Source organism: Schistocerca cancellata, chromosome 4, assembly GCF_023864275.1.
Source record: "Schistocerca cancellata isolate TAMUIC-IGC-003103 chromosome 4, iqSchCanc2.1, whole genome shotgun sequence".
NCBI lineage: Eukaryota > Metazoa > Arthropoda > Insecta > Orthoptera > Acrididae > Schistocerca > Schistocerca cancellata.
This window is the reverse complement of record NC_064629.1, coordinates 610876469-610900228: the sequence shown is the minus strand read 5'-3', so window position 1 is coordinate 610900228 and position 23760 is coordinate 610876469. Positions and strand designations below refer to the sequence as shown.

Below are 23760 nucleotides of genomic sequence, written 5' to 3'. Positions count from 1 at the left end.
AACAACAAAAATTGGTTATTTTTTTTTAAGTTAAAAATTTGTATATGTCATTAAAATAAAATTTAAGGCCCATTTTTAAACAGTATTTTGTTGAAATATAAGTATTGTAAAAGTGTTAAAACTTTGTGTTTTTCTTTTTCAAAACTACTTATTCCCCAGAAATAACATGAGTCTTGTGAACCACATATCATATATTACATACATAATGGCTTAAAGACGATATTATATTCAGGAATACTATTTTTGACTGAGGATGGCATTTTCAGTTTCATGTCCACTTTCACTAACATTTTTAATGTAACATTTTTCTGCATGTATAGAAAGTAATTACAAATATATTGCATGACTCATGAAGGAAATTAAATCCTCTGCAACAATGGCTATTATGCATTGTGCACAAAACTGTACATGAAGTGTTATTTAAGGTGAAACCACTGGCATATCTGACAGTTGTGATTTCTTGATTTTCATAGCCTTGTATCTCAGTAGCTGTTCTGAATTTTCCAACGTATTATACGTGAAACTTGCAGGAAATGTAACACTCTTTAAAACTGATACTATTATATTTTTGCCTAAAATATTCTGGAAGCAAGTGCCATTTATTAGCGGTTTCTCCGAGATGGTGAATAATGCTGCACAAGGGGAGACAGTCCAAAAACTTGGATTTTTCATGAGATGGGTAATACATACAGCATACCAGAAAATCAAAATTACTTCACTTTTTGCAATCCAAAATGCTATCTTTACTGGGTTATAACCAAAGATGTTGCCCACTCATTTGCAGACATGGCTTCGATGAGTTCCAAAACTGTCAATCTGTCTAGCTCATTCTTAACTGCATCACTCTGTCCGAGGGGCACAGGTCCTGCATGGAAGAAGCGAGGATGTGCCGAGTGTTAATGTAGTGTGTGCTGAAAAGTTCTTCCCAAACCCCCCAGAGAAAAGGTCAAGGTACTCCTTACCAAGGGTTACCAATTCCCTAACCTGTATGTGGTCTGAGACAAATCACCAAGGCATGAAGGCCGAATTGAATCTCTGGATCCACACTGTGAGTCACAAGGAAGGTGAGGCATTGTGTGACACCTTTGTACATTGCCATAATTGTAAGCTGTCCTTAAAGTGGATTGTGTTGTTTGTTATATGCCACTAAGTGGCGAGCTGTGGATTGAAGGGGCACTGCTCCCAGCTGGAGATATCTTTGAGTGTTTAACAGGGGCCTCAGTGCCAACTTGTAGCTAAATTTGTTTATTGCACAAAGTGAGCATGATGCGCATTTCCTAAGTGACACCACTGTGGTGTGACTGACAAAATCACAGTAATATCCATTAGTACCTGTCAAGGTGAGTGTTTTTCGTCCAGAGCACAGCAGACAAACATGAGATGTCTTTCCTTCTGGCATGCCTCATACTGTGCCCACGTGTTGGACTACAGAACAGAGCACCAGTTGGATGGCTGAGACTTCTTTCCTCGTTTGTGAGACAGAACTGGAGTGTGGCGGTGTCTGCGCTCTACTGTTGCTGCATTTGTTGTGTTGACAAAGTTGAATCCCTCTCCCGGCTCTGATGTGACAGCCGCCACCTTGCCCCAGCCTGCAGTCCGGGAAACTTAGAAGGATTCGGCCCATTTTAAAATATCCTCTAGAGTAGGGTCCTCAAATTGCAGAGCTTTCTGGTGCACCTCCTTGTCCAGAACCACTCGAATTATCACATCCAAAATTATCTCCTCTGCGTACGATTCCTTATTTACTGGAGTCACAAAACAGCATTTCCTACTGAGTCCCTGCAATTCAGCTGCCATTGTGCAATATGACTGATTAGAGTGTTTATGACACTGATAAAACTCTGTGAGGGAAACAATGACAAGGCATAGTAGAGTTGACATTCATCAAGAATCAGGTGTGCTGGTTCCGTGGGAGGGATCGGTTTGCATAAAAACTGGTATGAACTGGTTGAAATCCATGATAGGAAAAGCGATTTTATAATGGTTACTTGGAATGTGACAGAGTGCTGCTGGAGGCGTTTTTCACATGCTTCCCACTCTTCTGCTGTCTCATCATAAGGCAGAAATGATGGCATACTTAAGGTGACTGCTGAGAGAGTGACACGGACAGCAAGCCTCTTGACGTTTCTATCCCTTGAAGTGCTGTTGCAGAAATTTCTGTCGCACAGCTTCCAACAACGCATCCAGTAATGTAGCTTGTTGCACAGGTCCAAGGTTACGTAATAAATGAAAAATGGCTGTGATTGTTGCCAATTATGTTGTAACTCACAACATAAAAAAACACACGATGTCACCTCCAGAACTAAATTTAATGATCTCACAGGACAGTAGTTCACAATGGATAAAATGTACGCTGTAGCCATATGTCAAGATAGGTACAGTACAGCTGTAGCTAGTATAGGAAACAGCCCGATGAGTGAGAGTGGACTGAGAACAATAGCTGGGCAGCGATCGCATACGGAAACTGTGTGTTTCAGGTGGCACTGGGAGATGCCTGTGCAGCTGTGGTGTGTGGTCACTTGGCCACAGTGTCTCTCCCTGGTGGTCATACTTCGCAATAGTGGACATGGAGTGACTGTCGCGTCATTTGTGTCAGTCATACGACTTCTCCGATGTCGGCTGGTGGCCGATGTCTAGGTGGTAGCACGGTGGTTAGCATACAAAAAATAGATAGAATAAAGGTAACCACCCATCAAGTAATTTGGGTGTTGAATGATAGACAGGGAAAAAAATACTATTTAACTTGTAGAGGGAATCAATAAAGGGGGGGGGGGGGGGGGCGCTAGGGAGAATGAGGTAGCAAGGGAACAGGATACAAAAGTGACACTAGTATGGCCACTGTGATGTGGACATGTAGACAGTGTAAGTCGCTTGTTGTATGAAATGAAATAGGAGACGTGGATTACAGGGAAAAGGGAGAGGGGCAGAAGAATGGGCTGGGAAAGATGTAGATGGAGAACTCAGAAATAACAGTGTGGTGGTAGTTTAGTAGAGTGATGCAATGAACGAAAGGATCATCGTAAGCGGTAGAGAGGGGGCAGGGGAGAGAAATCGCACTTAACTGGGTGTCATAACCATATAAAAAGTTGTGCATAAGCTGCAACAGAATTGATATATGTAATGGTAACTTTCACAAGTAGTTCTGTATGTGTGTGGGTTGGATATGCCTATGACAGGACTGGAATAGTATGTTCTGGATAACTGCATGTGATAAGTCTTTCACCTCAGTCTTTCATTAAGATATGACCCATGTTCCATTGTACTGGGAGTGGCTGTGAGATGCAGATTGACCAGAATTTTTCATGTGTTGGGTGAACTATGGAATTCTGTGTTGAGAGAGTTGGGAAATGTTTGGGAAGGATATTCTCATTCCAGGACACAATTGAAGATAGACACCAAAAGTGGCAAGGCCACCAGTAAAAAGTGCCATCTCCCATAACAATTCTGTTGCAACTTCTGTATGGTCTGTTATGTGGATATTACATATGAATAGCTTCCACTAATCTGGCTAAGAGCAAAGTTCAACCTGCAGTGGCAGAGCATTCCACAGAAAACACAACCTGCTCAACTCTCATGGCTGCTTCCTTCTTTCCAAAACCAGCTACTTCAAACTGTGTATCTTGGTACTGAACTATCCCTGGCCTCAACCTGTCCGACTCTTATCTCTGCACCTGTTCCCATGCCCCCCCTCCCCCTTTTGTAACAGCTCATCTTCACTTCGCTTTAGTTCATTTCTGCCCAACAAGAATTTCATATCTTACAAACCATTCATTAAAATACAATCATCTCCAACTATTAAATTGGATGTGTCAATGATTATATGACAATTAGAAGGTTGTAAAAGTTGTTTTTGTCACACATAATTGTCAGAAGATCTCTGTAGGTACACAGTGTACATATCCTATTAGCATAGTTGAAAGTTCATTTTACTTTTTCGTTGTACTAGTGGTGCAGGTTATTCTGACTGCTCTCATATTTCTATGGCTGTTGTATTATAAAACAGTTCATGAGATCGTGAGATTCATCAACTTCTTGCAAACTTCTTTCCTGTTTGCCTCTATTTACACAATAACTTCCATGGCAAACATAATCATGGCTCTATCAGACTGGCAAATTATCCAGCACATATTAGTTTCTGTTCCAGACACTCGAAAGTAGTAAACCTTCTTCCCATGTTTTTCACTTAGAGTTTTGGACTGACCTTGAATTCTTAAGGAGATCAATAAAGTTTTGGCCTTGTCATACTAGTTGCTTTGTAATGTAAACAGTGCACTGTGCATGTGAATAACTGTTAAGATAAAACAATTGTTGCTGTGCAGCCTCTGTGGTACCAGCTACATTCCACTTGGACTAGACTTACTCAGTTAAGCTCTTGGCAGATTTTGTACTTTTTTAGCATCAAAAAGATACTTTGAAAGAACTCCCACAGGACCTTTTAGAAGTCTAAAATAAAATTTTTAATTTGTTACAGTAACAAACACTTTTGTTAAAATTTTTACATGGAATCAATTTTGGGGGCTGGTGTCTTCCATGTATGTCCTTAAAATATGAGGTCAAGTTGGTGACCTTGTAATACATACCTCCCTCCAGTTCAACAGATGGTACTGATTGCTTCTGACCCACCATTTTTATAACACATTGTTTATTCAGCTACACAAAATAATCTACTGAAATTGTGTACTATTACTTACTGTACTGTAAATTTTAATTGCTTCTTCATAATAAGAGACAGTATGGTATTTTTAACAAATTAATAACTGTAACAAGTGACACACAGAGACAGAAAAAATGTGTATAAAAATGACCTGGTGAAGCGGACACACCTGAGGGAGACTATATTTCTGTATAAATGGAAAAACATATGAGGACTAGGGCACTGTAAAATACCTGCATTTTGCAAGAACCTGCTTCATTGGCTGGTCCATGCTGAAATTCCTCTTAAGGGTTTTGGTTTTCATTTCACAGGTATATCATTATCATACATTACTATGAATGTATTAAGAGAATAAACATTACGTTTGACCAAAGATATTCACTTAAAGTAGTTCCACTCTGTAGATATGATTGGATAAACAAGATGACTTTCAAAGACTAATTTTCTACTGTGAGAAATTATTTAAATCACAATGAAAAGACATACAGAGTGTTTTTAAAATTAATTTTTGTGATGAGTTGCTTTTAAAAGAACAGAAGAAGGTAAGATGAGAAAAGAGCTTATAGTGGGTGGGATACTTACTTTAAGCCAAAGTTTATTGAAAGTATTAAGAACTGTACTACTGTCTGTCTTCACATTAAGTATGTGACGTGGTGGCATGATATTTTTAGCTAAAAATTTCTAAATGTTCCAGTATTTCCAGTTTTTGTTTTTGTTTGTATTTTTTGCTAGGTGTAAATATTGTCTTAAGTGTGTCAAAGGATGTAAATGGGCAGTTACTGCAGATTTATTTGACTGTTGAAGGTGACACACTGCAAGATGTTCATTACACTGCAACATATTGGGGTGGTTTATAGTAATAGATAAATGAAATGGAATTAACTGTCAGATATAGTAATTTGTTACTTTTCAGCCACCAGAGAGCAAGTGCTCAACCATAAATTATTTTAATGGCTCTACAACTAGTCTAGGGCTCTGATTACACACTGTTGTATTGTGCCCCAATGAAATCTTTTGAATTGTAAGAACTCAGCCTGAAGATGGTCAATAAATTAATAGCAAAACACAAAAACAACATGGCATAGAAATAATCCGTTGGGACAAGGACATACCCTGACAATGGTATTAATATTCAATCTCAGTTTTATTTAGCTCAAGAATACAAGTTATGTTGTATGGTAGCCTTGCAGAGGCTAATATTAATTACAGTGAAACAAATTTGATTTGAAATAGTTGTGCAATCAAAGCAAGGAGAGCATATATAGGCAATATTTAACTTCTGCCAATGGCATTGTGCAGTGCACCAGAATGTTAACCTGAAAAAATTGACCATATTTAATTGTTCACTCAAGTGTATCTGAATAACCAATTCACCAACAATAATGTTCAGTAACAAAAAGCTATTGTAATTAATAATGAGTACACATTACATATGTGACTTATTGCTTGTAATGTCACACCACTTTACTCTAAAATTCATGCCACTTGGACCTTCGTACAAATGGGTACAGTTTTGGCAGTTGATCTTGTATACTCCAGAATGTGTAAGTCTTCTTGTGTTTTATTCTTTTATTTAGTGTGTGAAGTCATAGTCATTTTTTGCACAAAAACTAATGTGTATTTTGAATTGATTGAAAATGGTAGTTATTTTGTAAGAGAGGTTTCTAACAAATTCCAGACTATGGTGTGTCCTCTTGTTACTGTCAGCACGGTGTGATATAAGCACGGAGTCAACCTTTCTATAGCTGTATGGTAAAGTGAATCTACTTTCTTTAGGGCATTTGATAGTGTTTATTTTGTATGGTATAATGTATTGTGTATAGTATTGTGTGGTGTTGGTAGGCTTCCTTTATATATCAGAGTCAGTATAATTTAAGGAGTAAAGATAAAACTCACTGAACAGTTGAGGTACTGAGTCATTGATAGGCACGTTAACGATTTGTGGTTTTCTGCCATGCACCCTTTATATACAAGACCCTAGTCCATCCTTAAGCCACACCTACTCTCAACCCTTTGCCACCTTGGTCATTATGATTTACATAAATTCTAATAGTAAGAAAATTCTAGTCTTTGACAGCAATCTGTTTTATCCAGTGTACTTACTCTAGAAAAGAATAAACTACTTTAAGTGAATATCTTTTGCCCCACACACTATTTATTCTCAGTGTTTTCATACTTAAGGTTCTTAGCAATATACAAGGTCTGTTCAAAAAATTCCGGAACATTCATAATTTCTTGTCAATGATGTGTTGGAGTGAAATGAGGTCAGCATTCCTCCATATGCCTGTGTTTAATGTATAACTGTCAGAAGTTTCCTTGTTGTATGTATGTTAGTTATTGTTCAGTACTGTGTTGAGTAGAACATTGTATCGCACAGTTTGCGAATTTCAAAATGGCAGAGCTAAAGGAGCAACACATCTGCATTAAATTTTGTGTGAAACTCAAGAAAACATTTACATAGACACACAAAATGATGCAGGAAGCCTATGGTGCTGCCTGGTTAAGCTGTACTTGCTGTTACGAATGGTTCACCTGGCTTAAAAATGGCCAGATGGAAGTTAAAGATGATCCTAGTTCAGGGTGCCCTTCAAATCTGCCAATGTTGCTCATGTCAGAAATGTCAATGAAATTGTGTGTGCCAACTGGAGACTGACTATCTGAGAGACTGCAGAAGAATGTAACATTTCAGTTGGATCATGTCATGAATTCCTGACACAGCATCTTGGAATGCATCGTGCTGCCACCAGGTTCATCCCATGGCTCAAGACCAGAAAGACCTTCACCTCACAGTCTGTGAAGAGCTTTTGGATTACGCAAATGAGAGCAAGATGCTCCTTAAGAGAATCGTAACTGGTGATAAGGATGGGCCTAAGGTTATGATGTTGAGACAAATGTTCAATCTTCACAATGGGCCGGGAAAAGTTCTCCAAGACCAAAAAAAAAAAAAAAAAAAAAAACTCAACAGATCAGGTCAAATGTCGAAGCCATGCTGATAGTTTCCTTTGATTAGCTCATCAGGAATTCATGCCACAGGGACTAAATGTTAATCAATGGTACTATTGGGATGTGTTGCAATGCCTGCAAGATAATGTGAAAAGGAAACGGCCTGAAATGTGATGAGACAATTCATGGCTCTTGCATCACTATAACGCACTGGCACATTCATCCCTGTTGGTGCGTGACTCTTGCACAAAAAATTAAATCACTGTGCTGCCTCATCCTCCTTACCCTTCAGACCTACCCCTGCACACATTTTTTTTTATTTCCAAAGTTGTAAATCCTGTTGAAAGGATGAAGATTTGCAGTGATAGATGAGATAAAAGAAAATTCGCAGATGGCGTCTCGTGTGATCCCACAGTAGGCGTACAAAGGCTGCTTCCACAAGTGGAAACGGCATTGGGAATGGTGTATCAAGTGTGGAGGAGAGTATTTCGAAGGAGACCCTGCACAATAAGTAAAAGGTAAATGTAGAAAAATTTCGTGTACAAAGTTCTGGAAGTTTTTGAACAGACCTTGTATTTGTGAAATAAAAACCACAAATCTTAGATGAGTTTTAACATGGACATCAGTGAAACAGGTTCTCGGAATATGCAGATGTTTTATACTGCTCTGGTTTATTTTTTTTAATGTTTTTTTCCCATTTATATAACAACATAACCTTCCTCAGTAGTGTCTGCTTTACCAGGTTTTGAAGGAAAGCCTTAAGTGAATATTGGAATCCCTGCTAATGGCTTTAAAATACATAATGGAAATCAAAACCTGAAAAACTGAAATACAGTCAGTTGATCGTATTTTATTCCTAAACAAATATAGTAATTATTTTGATACTGCCACAATAGCAATAAATGGGACTGTTTGCATCACTGAGGAACTATTTGTCATTTTGTATAAGTGCAGGACTAGTTTTTCAACCATGAACTGTGTTCTATGCTATGATGTTCATCAAAATGAAAAAAAATAATAATGAAAAACTGGCAGCAGTGGACAAATTCTTTACTGCAGCTATGATCTTGTGACCCACCAGAAAGTGGCTTGGGTGAGCGAGGATACACACAAGCCACATGCTCCACAAGGCTACATGCTCCAAAATAATGTTATCTTTAGTTGATGGTGGTTACCTTCTAGGCAGGACCTATTTGGGTCAGTATATCTCCACTCATTCCTTCCTTTGCTCAAAACATTACTGCATATTGTTTTCAGGAGGCATATATGGGCCGCTCCATTTTCGATTTCTAACAGAGTGAGGGAACGTATGTATTGGTGACACTTGTACACTGACATTGCACTTCTATTAATTACAATTAGTACAAGTCTTAATTAACTGTTTACTTATTTTCAGTGATTCCATTGCTGGTGGAATATTATCAACTCTCTGCTTCTATTACAATCATGGTGAGGTAAGTAATTTAATCAAATTACATTGAAATTTTAAAAGACTCATAAACAAAGTGTTGTGTCCCAGAATCTGTTTCATATGGAATGCAGATGTAACACGTGATTGTCATTTTAGATGTGAAGACTTATTTAGACCCAGTTATTTTATGCATAAAATTGTTGTATTAGGCATTGTAATTATAAAGACTAAGACCACCTTGATGGCTCCAAGTGGGTCTGCAGTCCTTATTTAATAGATAAATGGACAGAAATAACTTTCTACAACCACTATTGGTGTAATTTCATTATTTACAACAGTGCTTTCTGAACACTGCATTTCATGTTCAAGGTTAATGCTATGTACAGAATGAACAGAATTCCCAAAAATTATGTTAGCTGATGTGTAGAAGAGAAGATAAAATGCTATTAAAATAAAAATCTTTCATTCATATGAGAACAATAATACATGTTAGAGAATTAAAGAACCAAAACTGTGTTGTCAATCAAGCAAATATATGTTAGACAAAATACTTGGTAAGTTGTAGTGTCATGTTGGAAGTGCACGTGACTTTCACCTCCTAGAATAAATTAACATCTAATTTACTATATAGTACACCAAGCTGTTACAGCTCTCTTCCCTGGGGCACAGGTGCCTAGTAGCACTTGTGCTCACCCATCTGGCAGGCCTAAGTTGTAGTCTGCTCACTAGATGCCATTGTATTGCATTCACATCCTGTTCATATGCCATTTGTCCATCCGTGCCCACATGTGCTTGGTTGAAGCATATGTTTATGTAGGCTACAGTGTGACTCCCTTACTGCCCATGCATCAGCTGTTCACCCACCCTTGTATACATCTACCTGTGGCCACTCAAGCTGGAATTATTTACACTGTACAGTTTTACTTGGATGTGTTGCCTACATTTCAGAACAATAAACAATATATTCTCAGCTCATACATAAAATGTATTCAAATCCATCTATAATGATACCTTTACTGGCAATCCAGCTACCATGTATGTCAATTCACCAAACTGTAAGACAATAGCAAGATATAAAGGCAATTCATAAATGATAGTGTCATCTTAAAGCCTGGACAGAACTTGTAGCTGGACACGTGCATCACATGAATGGAGATGAATCTTGTGTGGTCAGTGGCGACTGCTGTGAAAGAGCACAAGAGCACGTGAAGACCCTAACTTTTGACATTTTGAGGATATATTGGTTATTTTTCTTTGAGTGCTGTTAAACATAATGTAGATGCAGTAATCTGAAATACACAGCACTAAATCTACTGCAGTGTGCTACAATTACTCCTCTAGACTCAGTGAAACTTGGCATCAGGTTCGCGAGCACACATTCAATTGTGCACATTTTAAGGAGCTTCTGCACATGCGCAACGGGTGTGATGTAATTGCCTTACGAGCTGAATACATACGAATTTGGTAAACAATGTGCACGGTTCACTGCATGCACTGCTAGGCCTTACCAGTCAACTACATGTTTACGTAAATGCCACCAGTTGGTATCACACTTTTATCTACATTCGCTTGCACAAATCCCACTATGCAGTAGCACACTCCATAGATATGCAAAGTCACTCACTATGTAGTAAAATTAGACCGGACAACATTTTATGTTGTAGTTCATTTAAATATGGGGGTCAAAGATGGTGTGTTTTTGGCCCGTATGGCTCGCAGAGCCACATTTGTTTTCTACTCGAGTGACCTTGATGGTAGATAGTACTACTTGAATGTAATCATTTACTCAAATGACAGTTTGTGTTTGGAGTTGGTTGTCTACTGTGCACGAATTGGCCTTCCTGTGGAATGTAAACATGAACTTTGTTGAACCTGTGTTAAGTGCTAACAGAAAAGAAAATTACCATGAAAAGTTAGCCACAAAGAAACTAGGACATTCCAGACCAGATCTGTTGTCTGTGGAAGTGACGAAATCAAATAAACATGACTACAAGCAAACACTTAACAAAGAAGTGTATAATAAGCATAAGTAGTTGTGTGGATGCAATGTAACAATGCCTGAGTTTTGGCCCAGACATTAATTCATTGAGTAATATATGAATTTGGGATCTTGCACATTTGTCCAAAAAAGTTAAAAAGCACAAAAACTCCCACTTACACAAAAATGCGAAACGGAGAGTAATGAAAGCTTAAACATTATTTCTTCTTGCCATAAACTGTACTGAATTATGTAAAAAAAAAAACAACAAAATTTCACAATAGCAATTCTTCCTTTTTTCAGACAAGTTATGCGTATTGTTATTGTTATTATTGGCATCAGCTGAAGTTGCATAATATGTTGATAAGTGTAACTGTTATACTGCAGATGCTATTAATTTCGCACTCTCATATTTATCTGAGCTCCCAGCTTGTATGCGTACGGGCCGCCACTGTGTGTGGTATAATGTGAAATACTACTATGTGAAACAATGAAAATGTCTCATGAGCCGAGATTATGTTCCACATTAAATCATTTGTCGATAACTGAAGTGTGTTATAAAATATTTAATTTAATTCTACCTATACATGAAGGTTCAGTATATGCAACTGAAACAAGAGTATATGCAGGTAAGATTGTATGCACCATTGAATGCTGCCTACATATGGAATTGGTGTGACGACATAGTAAAATGTGACTTCTTCGTCTTCTTCTTCTACACTTAAGACATTTGCCTGTGGTGATGCCCATCTTTTCCTCAGTCTTCTTTGAGTTCTGCCTCATTTACAGGGTAGTAACTTGTCTGGAAAACAAGGGAAATAGGGAATTCACAGGGAAACTGAATTTTATGGGAATGTTGGTGAACTCTTGGGTAATTCTGAAAGATTCAGGAAATTCTGAGAGACTCTAAGGAAAGTTAAACTCTTCACTGAACAAGGAAATGTGCCAAGTAATTTTGTTAAAAAAACCATACCGAGATCCTGTCATGTAAACAACAGGTTGTGGAGAAGTGTAAGGAAAGGTGAAAATTGTATTCAATTGCTTTAAAGTTTGTTGTGCCATCATGGCCACCTGGGGCATGCTCACCAACCGTAGGAATCTTTGTTGTTGTCATCCATAGGTCTCAGGATACAGGTCCATTTTTCATTGCATGATTGTAAGTGCGGCAGAGTGTAACGTGCCTGAGAAATCACCAGGCAGCTTTGAATTCATTATTTGCACAAAACTGCAGGTAGGTGTCTTAAGATTATAAATGTGGATCCACATTTGAATGTGTGTGTGTTGTAGATCAGAACTGAATACTCTCTTTTTACCGATCTCAATGCAAAGTAGTACCATATTTTATGGACTATAAGATGCTACAGACTACAAGATGCATCTTAATTTTTAAGCAGTTTAGAAAAAAAAAGATATTTTTACCATTTTTATTATTAGATTGCAAAGCCAGACTGAAAACAATTCTTAGTTTATAAAAGCAAACTGACCTTTAAAAATTCCTGAAAATGGTCATCTGAACTTTCTTCTTCTTCTTCTTCCTCTTTGTCATCGTCATTGTCCTCTTCTTATACGAGATGGTCTTCTCTGTCATCGAGAGCATTACTTATGCCACTACTTCTTGAAAGATTTAACAATAATGTCTTCTCTCACTCTAGACAATTACTGTTTTATCCACTGACACACTTGTTTGATTGTAGGTCATTTTAAAGCTCCCTTCGGCATGAATTCATGTTGGGTTTCATCCATTTGTTCCATTCATCCCTCATATAAAAATTTAAATGGTTTATTTATCGAGACATCAAGAGGTTGCAATTGTGAAATAAGTCCTCCTGGAATAACCTCAAGCTCTGTATTTCCCTGTCTCAATTTCTCTTTCACAGAATTTTTCAAATGACTCCTAAACTGATCTAGCATAAGAAGAGAACTCATTGTCAATAAAGCAGCTTTCCTTCTCTCCCACACACTGTTATTCCATAATTTCAAACCATCCTCGTCCACCTAGCCCTTGTCCTGTATGTGAACACCACTACCAGGTGGTATTTGGGAAGGTTTTGTTATTGTTTTGCACTTGAAAATGATCATTGTATTAAGTTTAGTACTGTCAGCAGAAAACAACAGTGTAGAGCATTTTTTCATGTCCACTTGTTTTTGTAGTTATAGTTTTAGCACCTTTCAAGGCAACAGTTTTGTCTGACATCATATGTCACAGAAGTTTCATCCATATTCGCTGTTTGGCTTAGTTCCACCCTGGTTTTCTTTTGATGTTGAGTTATGAAATGATGGAAACAATATTTTCTCTTCATACTCATGTGGCATTTTCTGAGATATTTTGGTTTTTGTTTGCACGCTAAGGCCATGATGCTTCATAAACCTGTAGCATCACCCAATTCCATCCTTAAAGTCTGCTAAGTTCCACTGTAGCACTAGCTTATGAGCATGCATTTGAATCATTTTGGTATTAATTCCAATGCCATTTTGACAGTGTCCTTGAATCAATTGCAATACACCATCTTCTAGTTTTGGCCCTGTTGCCTTCAGTCCTCTATGGTTTTCTCTGTTGGTGGAGGGCTGAAATGCAGCTCAGTTGCTTTGTTTCCATGTTGTTTTGCATATTCTAGTAAAGGGCATTTCAAAAAGAACTTTACAACTTTAAATATTCATATAAATTTGTTGAAAGAAGATGTAGAGCTAGGTTTAGTGTTATTTTGTAGGGAAACATCTCAAGTTTTTTCGCCTTATACTAAAGACGCTGTATGTGGCTTCTGTTTGTTATCCTGCACACATCCCATCAGAAGTCAATTTCTTCCCAAGCTCACTGTAGCGTTGCAGGTGTAACTTGCTCAGTGGCGGTGTAAATTCTTGCTCTAAGTTCAGGTAGAGAAGCTGGGATGAGGTACAAACATGATATCCTTGATGAATCCCCATAAAAAAGAAATCTAGTGGTTTCAGGTCTGGGGAACGTGGGGACCGTGCAATTGACGCATCAAGGCCAATCCATTGACCTGGAAAACGGTCACTGAAAAAATCCCAGATGTCATCCAGATTGTGGGGCAGTGCACCATCTTGCATGAAGTAAACATTTCATTCTTGATCATCCTCAGTGATCTGTGGTATTAAGATTTTTGTAACGTATCTAGGTACACTATCCCGTTGATGGTTCTCTCATGGAAAAAAAAAGGTGCCGTACATGTTGTTCTTGCTCAGTGCACAAAAAACGTTCAGTTTTGGGCTATTATCAGCATGTTTCCATGTTTGATGTGTACTTTCACTGCCCCAAATCCTACAGTTATGTGTGCTAACGTTGCCACTTAAGTGAAAAGTCAACTCATCAGAAAAGATGATTTTGTCCAAGAAATGTTCATCCTCATATAATCGATTTAACATATTCGCACAGAAATATTTGCAAGCAATTTTATCAGATGATTGTCAATCTGTACGGTTTCAAATGCAAATGGTTTCTCAACACATGCCAAACAATCATATGTGTGATTTGCATGCGGGGTCGATTTTGTAGGGCTGTTGACAAAACGTCTCACTCAATCAATGATGTCATCAGATGTGCTTGGACAACCTGATGATTTCCTATGTGTTACTGAACACCCTATTTCTACAAAACATTATGCCACTCATAAATTGTAGGCCTACTACGAGGATCTTTAGTGTACTTGTTATGGAAATTATGCTGAACTGTTGTTGCCGACTTCAGTTCGTCAAACCAAAACACAAACCTAGCACACTTGGGTCCAGTGAAGGCAACCATCTTTAATGCAACTGCTGCTAGCGCTCCTTATAGTGCGATTCAGCACTAGCAAGCTACACGAGACAAAACTTGATGTATTTTCCTACAAATTGACACTAAAATCACCGCTGTAGGTACTATGAATTAATTTGTATGAATTTTCGAACTTGTAAAGTCCTTTTTGAAACACCCTGTAATTTCAGTTTTCAGCCCACATGATACGAGTACCTTTTTTTTTTTTTTCCCCCCCCCCCCCCCCCCCCCCCCATTACAAAACAACACTGAAGCGCCAAAGAAACCGTTATAGGCATGCGTATTCAAGTACAGAGATATGTAAACAGACAGAATACGGTACTGCGGTTGGCATAGGGCAACAAGTGTCTGGCACAGTTGTTAGATTGGTTACTGCTGCTACAATGGCAGGTTATCAAGATTTAAGTGAGTTTGAACTTGTTGTTATAGTTAGTGCATGAGTGATAGGACACAGCTTCTCTGAGGTAGTAATGAAGTGGGAATTTTCCTGTACGACCATTTCACGAGTGTACTGTGAATATCAGGAATCCTGTATAACATCAAATCTCCAACATCGCTGCAGCTGGAAAAAGATATTGCAAGAACGGGACCAATGATGACAGAAGAGAATCATTCAATGTGACAGAAGTGCAACTCTTCTGCAAATTGCTGCAGATTTAAATGCTGGGCCATCGACGAGTGTCAGCATGCGAAACATTCAATGAAACATAATCGATATGGGTTTTCGGAGGCGAAGGCTCACTCGTGTACCCTTGATGACTGCATGACAGAAAGATTTATGCCTCGCCTGGGCCCGTCAACACCGACATTGGATTGTTGATGACTGGAAACATGTTGCCTGGTTGGACGAGTCTCGTTTCTAATTGTATTGAGCTAATGGACATGTACGGGCATCTAGACAACCTCGTGAATCTATGGACCCAGCATGTCAGCAGGCGACTGTTTAAGTTGGTGGAGGCTCTGTAACGATAGGGGGCATGTGCAGCTGGAGTGATATGGGACCCCTGATACGTCAAGGTATGACTCTGACATGTGGCATGTACATAAGCATCCTGTCTGATCACCTGCATCCATTCATGTCCATTGTGCATTCCGATGGATTTGATCAATCCCAGCAGGACAATGTGACACCACAAACGTCCAGAATTGCTACAGAGTGGCTCCACTAACACTCTTCTGAGTTTAAACACTTTCACTGGCCACCAAACTCCCCAGATATGAACATTATCGAGCATATCCAGGATGACTTGCAGTGCGTTGTTCAGAAGAGATCTCCAACCCCTCGTACTCTTTCAGATTTATAGACAGCCCTGCAGGATTCATGGTGTCAATTTCCTCCAGCACTCCTTCAAAAAATTAGTGAAGTCCATGCCACGTCATGTTGTGGCACTTCTTCATGCTTGCGGGGGCCCTACACGATATTAGGCAGGTGTACCAGTTTCTTTGGTGCTTCAGTGAAGCTACTAACAAAAATATTGTACTATTACCAATAAAAGAAAGCAATGACACGACATAGGCTAGACAGTATTCTGGATTTGAGATGGCGGGGTGGGAGGGAGACAGAGACAGTGTTAAGAAGCTTGTGAATCCCTGCAACTCATTTGCATCGTATTGTTGCAAAATGCTGCCAGTTGTATCCAATGATGCCAGATAGAAATATGTTTCATGTGGCATCGAATTGATGGCCATTTTTAAGATTGGTGGGAATTTTAAATCAAACACTGAGAATTTTTATATTAATTGCGAGTATAAGGTACACTTGATTTTTGGAGGCAATTTTTTGAAGAAAAAAGTACGTCTTACTCTGCACAAAATACAGTATTTTGTTGACTTTCATGCAGTGCCATGCTTCAAGTTAACAATGATCATAGTGTGAAACGTGTTCAGTTTGTAACACAATGGGTTTATACTGTCAAAGAGTACTAATATTACATTCCAATGACAACAGTTAAAAACATGTTGTTACTGACAGACACTGTCTCATATACTTGTGGTTGTCATGCAAATGGTGACGAATGATGATAACAATGGCATTACCATTTTAAAGTTATCTACAGCAACAATGTTGCCCTGTATTACAATTCAGCATTATTTCTTGAACAATTAAAAAAAATCATTAGATTCATATACATGAAGACTGGACATCAGTAATGGACTAAGTCTCAAAAATTTGATTCGTAGTTATTCGGTTTTCTTTGGTTTATTAAAAATTCTTTGACAAAAAAACCTGCACTTTTTTTCAGTTATCATCTAGGATAAGATTCATATTACTGTGGCAAAAGCATTTTAATTTCCCTCCTCCTATGAATGCCTAGCTATAAGCTCCTGCTTCACAACAGAAATTAAAGAACAGCCTTTGCATACCATTTCTTTTTAGTGTTCTGTACCTCAAAAAACAGAACCCTCATAGGATCATGTCAATAAATTCATTTTTCCTAGACAAGAAGTCCAATATAAAGGAAACCTATCAAAAGAAACAAAGGAATTTCATTAAGTTTTTAATACTCAAAGCAAAATCAGTAAATCAATATATCCTAGCCAGGTAAATTCTGTGTTGGTTTGTATTTGTAAAGATAAGATTGTGGCACTTAGTTTTGTAAGTGATGTAAATTTCTGAAAACACTTATGTAATTGAAGTACTGGTTCTTTGGTGTGCTATGCCATTGTTAAGCTGAGCATACTCCTAAAAACTTAAATTATGGTATCTGTTTTTATTTTGGGCATTGTTTTTTTTATGAAATAAAGCCTACACGTTGCTCTAAGCTATACTCAAGTTACTTGTGAAAACCCCATGAAAGTTCAAGTGGTAGTTTATGTAGATTAGCACATTCAGACAGACAGACAGACACTACGGTTTAGATAAAATTTTAAATTGTGATGTTTTTTTCCATGCTCTGATTTTTGTGAAATAAAGCCTATACATTGACCCAAGTTACATTCAAGTTACCTGTGAAAATCCCATGGAAATTTGTCTAGTAGTTTTTTAGCTTACCCTGTTCAAACAGGCAGACATGACAATTTTAAAGTTTAATTATTTGTATAGAAAAGTAATACTTTACACAGGAAAATGTAGAATGTGCCAAGTGCCATACTTTTATTGGCAAAAATGAGGTAAGTGCCAGTGAAAGAAATCACAAGGTTTTCCAGTAATTTTTATACAACAACATGGCACAAGTACACTATCATGTGATTAACTACAACCTTTTGTTTAGGAGTAAGGAGACCACTCACCAAATAGTAGAAGTGCTGAATTGTCAACAGGCACACACAAAAGAGAATAAATGCTTTGGTGGCTTTCAGAAAAAAATAATTTGATGAGCTAGCTATGCACACAGACACACACACACACACACCAGTGCATGTACCTACATTATGCTGGCTGGACACACAATGTTGGGATTACAGTTCACCTGCTGAACTAAAATCCCAGCATTGTGTTCAGCTGGCAGAGAGAGAGAGTCACATTCAGGACGGCGACTGTTCAAATCCATGTAGGCGCCAGATTTAGGTTTTCCATGATTTTTCTAAATTGCTCCAGGCATATGGTGTGATGGCCCCTTTGAAAGAGCAAGGCCAGTGTTCTTCCTCCTCCTTTGACACATTCCGAGCTTGTGCTCCACCTCTAATGACCGTGATGTCAATGGGACGTTAACCTAATCTTCCTTCCTTCCAAATTTGTGTAGCTGTAATGAATTTTAAATTATGGACAAATTTGGAAAGAAACCTAATTAATTAATGAAAATTGGCATTTAAACCCTGAAAACTTACAATGTTAATGTTGTTCATAATGTGTGCTTATGTTTTCCAACGTGTGCTTCAATGCTTCTCATGTATCTGTCTTGTGTAAACAATTATGCAGACTTTAATTAATCATTTGAATAATATGCCTCTCATTGGCTAATTAAGTACATCAAGAAACATTTGGGAACCTCATTTGATTTGTCTCAGTGAGTGCTTTCATTTGCTAAGTTGATCTTTTCTGTTGCATAATAAGTATAAAGTTATTACAGTTTATGTAAAAGTCATTAAAATTCTTTCTGATTAAATAATTAAATACATCATTTTGAGAGTCAATCTATACATCAAAAGAACTGTGTCATTGAGCTCTATAATGTGATTTATCATGTTGTGCTGTAAGTTTAGTGCTTTACAATCCATGGGTGCACATGTTTCCAACAAAGATTGTCTTTGTGCAAACTATGTTGGCACTTTTGACATCATGTACATATGTTTGTGAATTGTCAATAGTACATGGGCCTGCTACTGCTGCATCACTCCGGCTCTGTGAGTCCAACCCCCTGTACCGAGTCAGTTTGGCACAAGTGACTGCACTCAAACCAAACTAGCTAGCTCAAGTTTCTTTTTGGTATGGAATGTCACCCTTCACCACAGTACCATATCATGCTGCTGGTGTAGCTGAAAGTAAATTTCCCAACTTTATCAGTAAGCTGTGAAACTTTATTTTGACTGCTGTAGTGGCATTTTACAGTACTGTGGCATTTCAGTGTGTACCAGGACTGCAGATGTGTACCTACAAACAAACAAACAAAAAATAAGTTATATAAGGGCATTTTTAATTAATTAATTAATTTATTTATTTTGAGGTATTCGTTCCCCATATCAACTGACATACTATCCTCTAAGAAACAAATATGAAACAAACAAAAAATTACATACCAAGTGGTCTTTCCCACCCCACTCTCCTTCCCTCTCCTCAGTATTTTTTCTTTTTTTTTTTCCTGTCTACTGCCACTGGTGATTTGCCATTGGCTTGGCTGCTCTTATGGTAGTTGTTACTGTGAAACAATAGGATGGTAGAAAATTTTACTTCTAACAGAGAAACAAAAGTGGGTGGTAGATAAAAAAAGGTTGACTGTTCCTGGTGTAGAATGTGGCATGGTCTCTGACAGACTGATGGACTGCTCTTTTTGGGAATCTGATACTGTTGTAATAAGTGTAGCAGACAAAGGATCGTTGGGATTGACCAGCTCCCTATACTACTCTAGCAACTTTGGGATTTCCTCTCACTTCTCAATTGTCTGGCGTAGAAGTAACTTCATACATGTTTGGGAGAAGTGCATTGTGACCCATGCTGTTCATGATGCGTATTAATAACTTGGTAGACAATGTTAATAGTAATCTCAGACTTCTGCAGATGATGCAGTTACCTTTAATGAAGTCCTGTCTGAAGAAAGGTATACAAATATTAAGTCAGATCATGATAGGATTTCAAAGTGAAGCATAGTTTGACGGTTTGATTTAAATCTTCAGAAATGTAAAATTTTGCACTTCACTAAACACAAAATGTAACATCCTGTGCCTGCAATATGAATAAGTCACAACTGGAATCAGTCGGCTGATACAAATACCTGCATGCAACAATGTGTAGGAATATGAAATAGAATGATTAAACAGGCTCTGTTGTAGATGAGGTAGCAGACTTGGGTTCACTTATATACTAGGAAAATGCAATCAGTCCAGAAAGGAGTTTGCTTACATACACATCCTAGAATATTGCTAAAGTGTGTAGGACCCATAAGGAAATCTTAGATATCAGAATGTCATGAACAAGATAATAGTGTCTCTCTAGGTAGCTTATTAAGTGCAAACTTCTTTTAGCAGTAATAAATACTGTAACATTCATATAAAGAGATGCACTCTATAATCCCTATTCAAGAATGGTTTTTCAATATTCTATTATTCCCCAGCTACCCTACGGAAGTTGCATCTAGCAGTTGAGAAGTAGCAGGGGAGAGAGAGGAGTGTGTGTGTGTGTGTGTGTGTGTGTGTGTGTGTGTGTGTGTGTGTGTGTGTGTGTGTGTATGTGGGCGCGCACGTGCGTGACACAGAGAGAGAGAGAGAGAGAGATTGATATTGATTTTCAACAGAAACATGTGTATGTTTCCAATTTTATGATGCACTTGTTTGTAAAACAAATATCATTTTTGAGGGCTTATGAATATAATCTCATTTCATCTTCAGATGAAATTAAAAATAAAATAGTTTTATAAATTTCAAATATTAATTCATCTAACAAACATGTTATCATTTGCATATTTCAACCAAGGTGTGTAATTTCCTCAAAAAAAAAAACTGTGAGTATAAAAGACTGCGCATTGTTCTGTTTTTATTATATGAAAGGAAAATTTAATGCTGCTCGTCCAGCAGTAGGGTGCAGCAGACATCTAGCAAAGAAATGAAGTGTATGTCAGTATCAAAAGAGAGAATGTAAACAAGAAGAGTCTTGCTGCTTGGTAGAAGCCATGGCAGGGGTGTAGACCCTATGGTACAGTACAAATTAGGAACAGAATACCAGATCACAAGTATTGTGAAGCCATGTGCTAGCCTTAGCAAGATGACAGAGGACATAGGAAATTTGTGTAAAGATTTTGGAAAAGAGGATCAGGCAATCATAGTAGGCAGAGCTGGGAACAGTCTGGCTAAATACAGAACTTATAGTCTTAGGAGTAACCTGGAGCAAATTGGAGCATTAACTACACAATGGGAGGTTTGTGGACATCCTACAGCACCATGACCACTGCTGTGAGTTGTGTGAATACTGAGGTAAGCATGCTGGTGCTGACTGAAATGAAATCTTGTATGAGTGTAGTTAGTGCCTGTTGCTACAATTGCAAGATGAGGATATGCTAGACACAGCCTACACCTTAATAGCAGAAGGAAAGACTGGTTGGCTGAACCTCTTGCAGAAAATGTACAGGAGACCACCATCACATAAGCCAAGACCCCTGTGGCTGCTGGTATCAGAGAGGTAACTTTTTTGGGTTAGAATCAGGATTTAGGCACCCTATTATTAAAGAAGTTAAAATAACAGAAGACCTGGACAAAATGCTTAAGGATGTGCAGAAAAGTAAGGTTAGCTAATTTCAGCAGAATATTAGAGGACTGAGTAATAAGGCAGAAAATCTTCTCATCTGTTTAGAAAATTTTGAGAGCTTTGAAAAGATAGACCTTCTGTGCCTTTCTGAGCACCACATAACCACAGGGTCAAAGAAGTTAAACATAAAAGATTACACACTAGCATATTACTCATGTAGAACTAATATGGGAAAAGGGGGAGGTATTACATATATTAAGACAGAACACAAGTTCAAAAACATTGAGACAAGTAGCTTTTGTAGCAATCTGCATATAGAAGTATTTTCTTGTGAATTAATACTGAAAAATAGTTAACTATTAATTGCATAATGGATATGGATCGCCACTGGGAAATTTTGAACTGTTTGTAAGAAATCTGGTATTCTTACTAAGCTATCGCAGACAGCAGCAAGCAGTTACTAGTCTGTACTGATTTTAGTGCAGACTTTCTAAAGGATTTGGATAGGAAAAATAACCTAGGTCCTACAATTTGATCTCACTAATTAACTTTCCAACCCTAATCGATAATGGTGAGTAAAACCTGCTCTGAAATTTTTTAGTGAAGTGCTGTGTAAACTCTTCTTCACTAGAAACAGATCTAGAGCTGTTTCACAAGTTAGTTAGTTAGTTACATATTCCATGGATCACTTTGTATGATAGATTGTAGAACAAGTCATTTTACATTCACATCGCAATTAGTAATTCCTACCCACCACCGTTTACACATTACTTCTGCAGAATAGAAAGAGTTGTCAAGAAGAAATTTCTGAGTTTGTTATCAAATTTTACTTTGCTGTCTGTCAGACATTTTATATCACTGGGTAAGTGATCAGAAATTTTTGTTGTAGCTTTGTGCATCTCTTTTTGTGCTAAAGACAACCTTAACGTGGAGTAATGAGTGCCATTTTTCATTCTGGTATTGTAAATATGAACCTCATTGTTCCTTTTGAATTATAGTAGATTATTTACAAGAAATTACAAGAGGGAATAAATACACTGTGAAGTAGTAGTCAGAAAATACCTTAAACAGATGCGTATGAGATGATCATGAGTGAGCACCACATATTATTATTACAGCATGTTTTCGCACAATGAAGACTTTCTTTCTTAAAGATGAGTTACCACAGAACAGTATTCCATGTGTTGTTATTGAATGAAAATATGCCAAATATATTAACTTACTGATTTATCTCTCCCTAAGATTTGCAATAATGCTAAGTGGAAATGTGGGTGAATGAATTTGTTTTAGTAGTTCCAAAGAGTGCTTTTTCCAATTTAAATGCTCATCAGTATGGACCCCTAAGAATTTTGAAGTTTCCACCCTATTTATTATTTCCTCACCATGTGTTATACTTATCATTGGTGTAGTACCTCTAGATGTGCAGAACTGAATATGTTGTGTCTTGAAAATTGGGGTGAGACCATTCACTGAAAACCAGTCAATGATACTTTTAAGAACCTTATGTATCATTTCTTCTTTTTCTGTATGTATGCTTAGTTTGATTATGACGCTAGTGTCATCTGCAAAAAGAAGAAATTCTGCTTGTTATATATGAAATGGAAGATCGTTTACATAAATGAGGAACAGTAGTGCACCTAAGATTGAGCCTTGGGGAACCCTATAAGTTATTTCTCCCCAGTGAGAACTATGATGCTGGACTGCATTGCTTCAATTACTAACTACAACTTTCTGCATTGTTTGGTTAGATATGACATTATCCTTTGGTTGGCTATACCATCAGTCCCATAAAACTTCAATTTATCTAGGAGAATACTGTGATTCAAACAGTCAAGTGTCTTAGAGAGCTCACAGAAAATATCAACCAGCACTATTTTATTATTTAATGTTTGGAAAATCTGGTGAGTGAACATGTAAAAGGCATTCGCAGTAGAGAAACCCTTCTGAAACCCAAACTGTGATTTGCAAAGGATACTATTGTTGCTAAGAGATACTACCAGTATTCTAGAATACATTAGCTTCTCAGAAATTTTGGAGAATGATGAGGGAATGAGAAGGGACCGCTACTTGGACAGCAGCTTTTATTTCAACCCTTAATTTGTAGAATGTAACAAGATTCAAAGCTCTGTGTGTTTCTACTATTTGTGAGGAAATGAATGTTGAAGTTACC

At 37.7% G+C, this 23760-nt stretch overlaps 1 protein-coding gene across 1 annotated transcript in view; it reads left to right on the top strand.

Moving 5' to 3' along the window:
- The window catches only part of LOC126184444 (probable C-mannosyltransferase DPY19L1), a 227090-nt gene that overhangs the window by 58912 nt on the left and 144418 nt on the right, over positions 1-23760 (top strand). The window contains exon 5 of the mRNA XM_049926835.1: positions 8994-9051. Within this exon, the coding sequence (XP_049782792.1) occupies positions 8994-9051 (58 nt within the window). The remainder of the gene's footprint in view (positions 1-8993; positions 9052-23760) is intronic.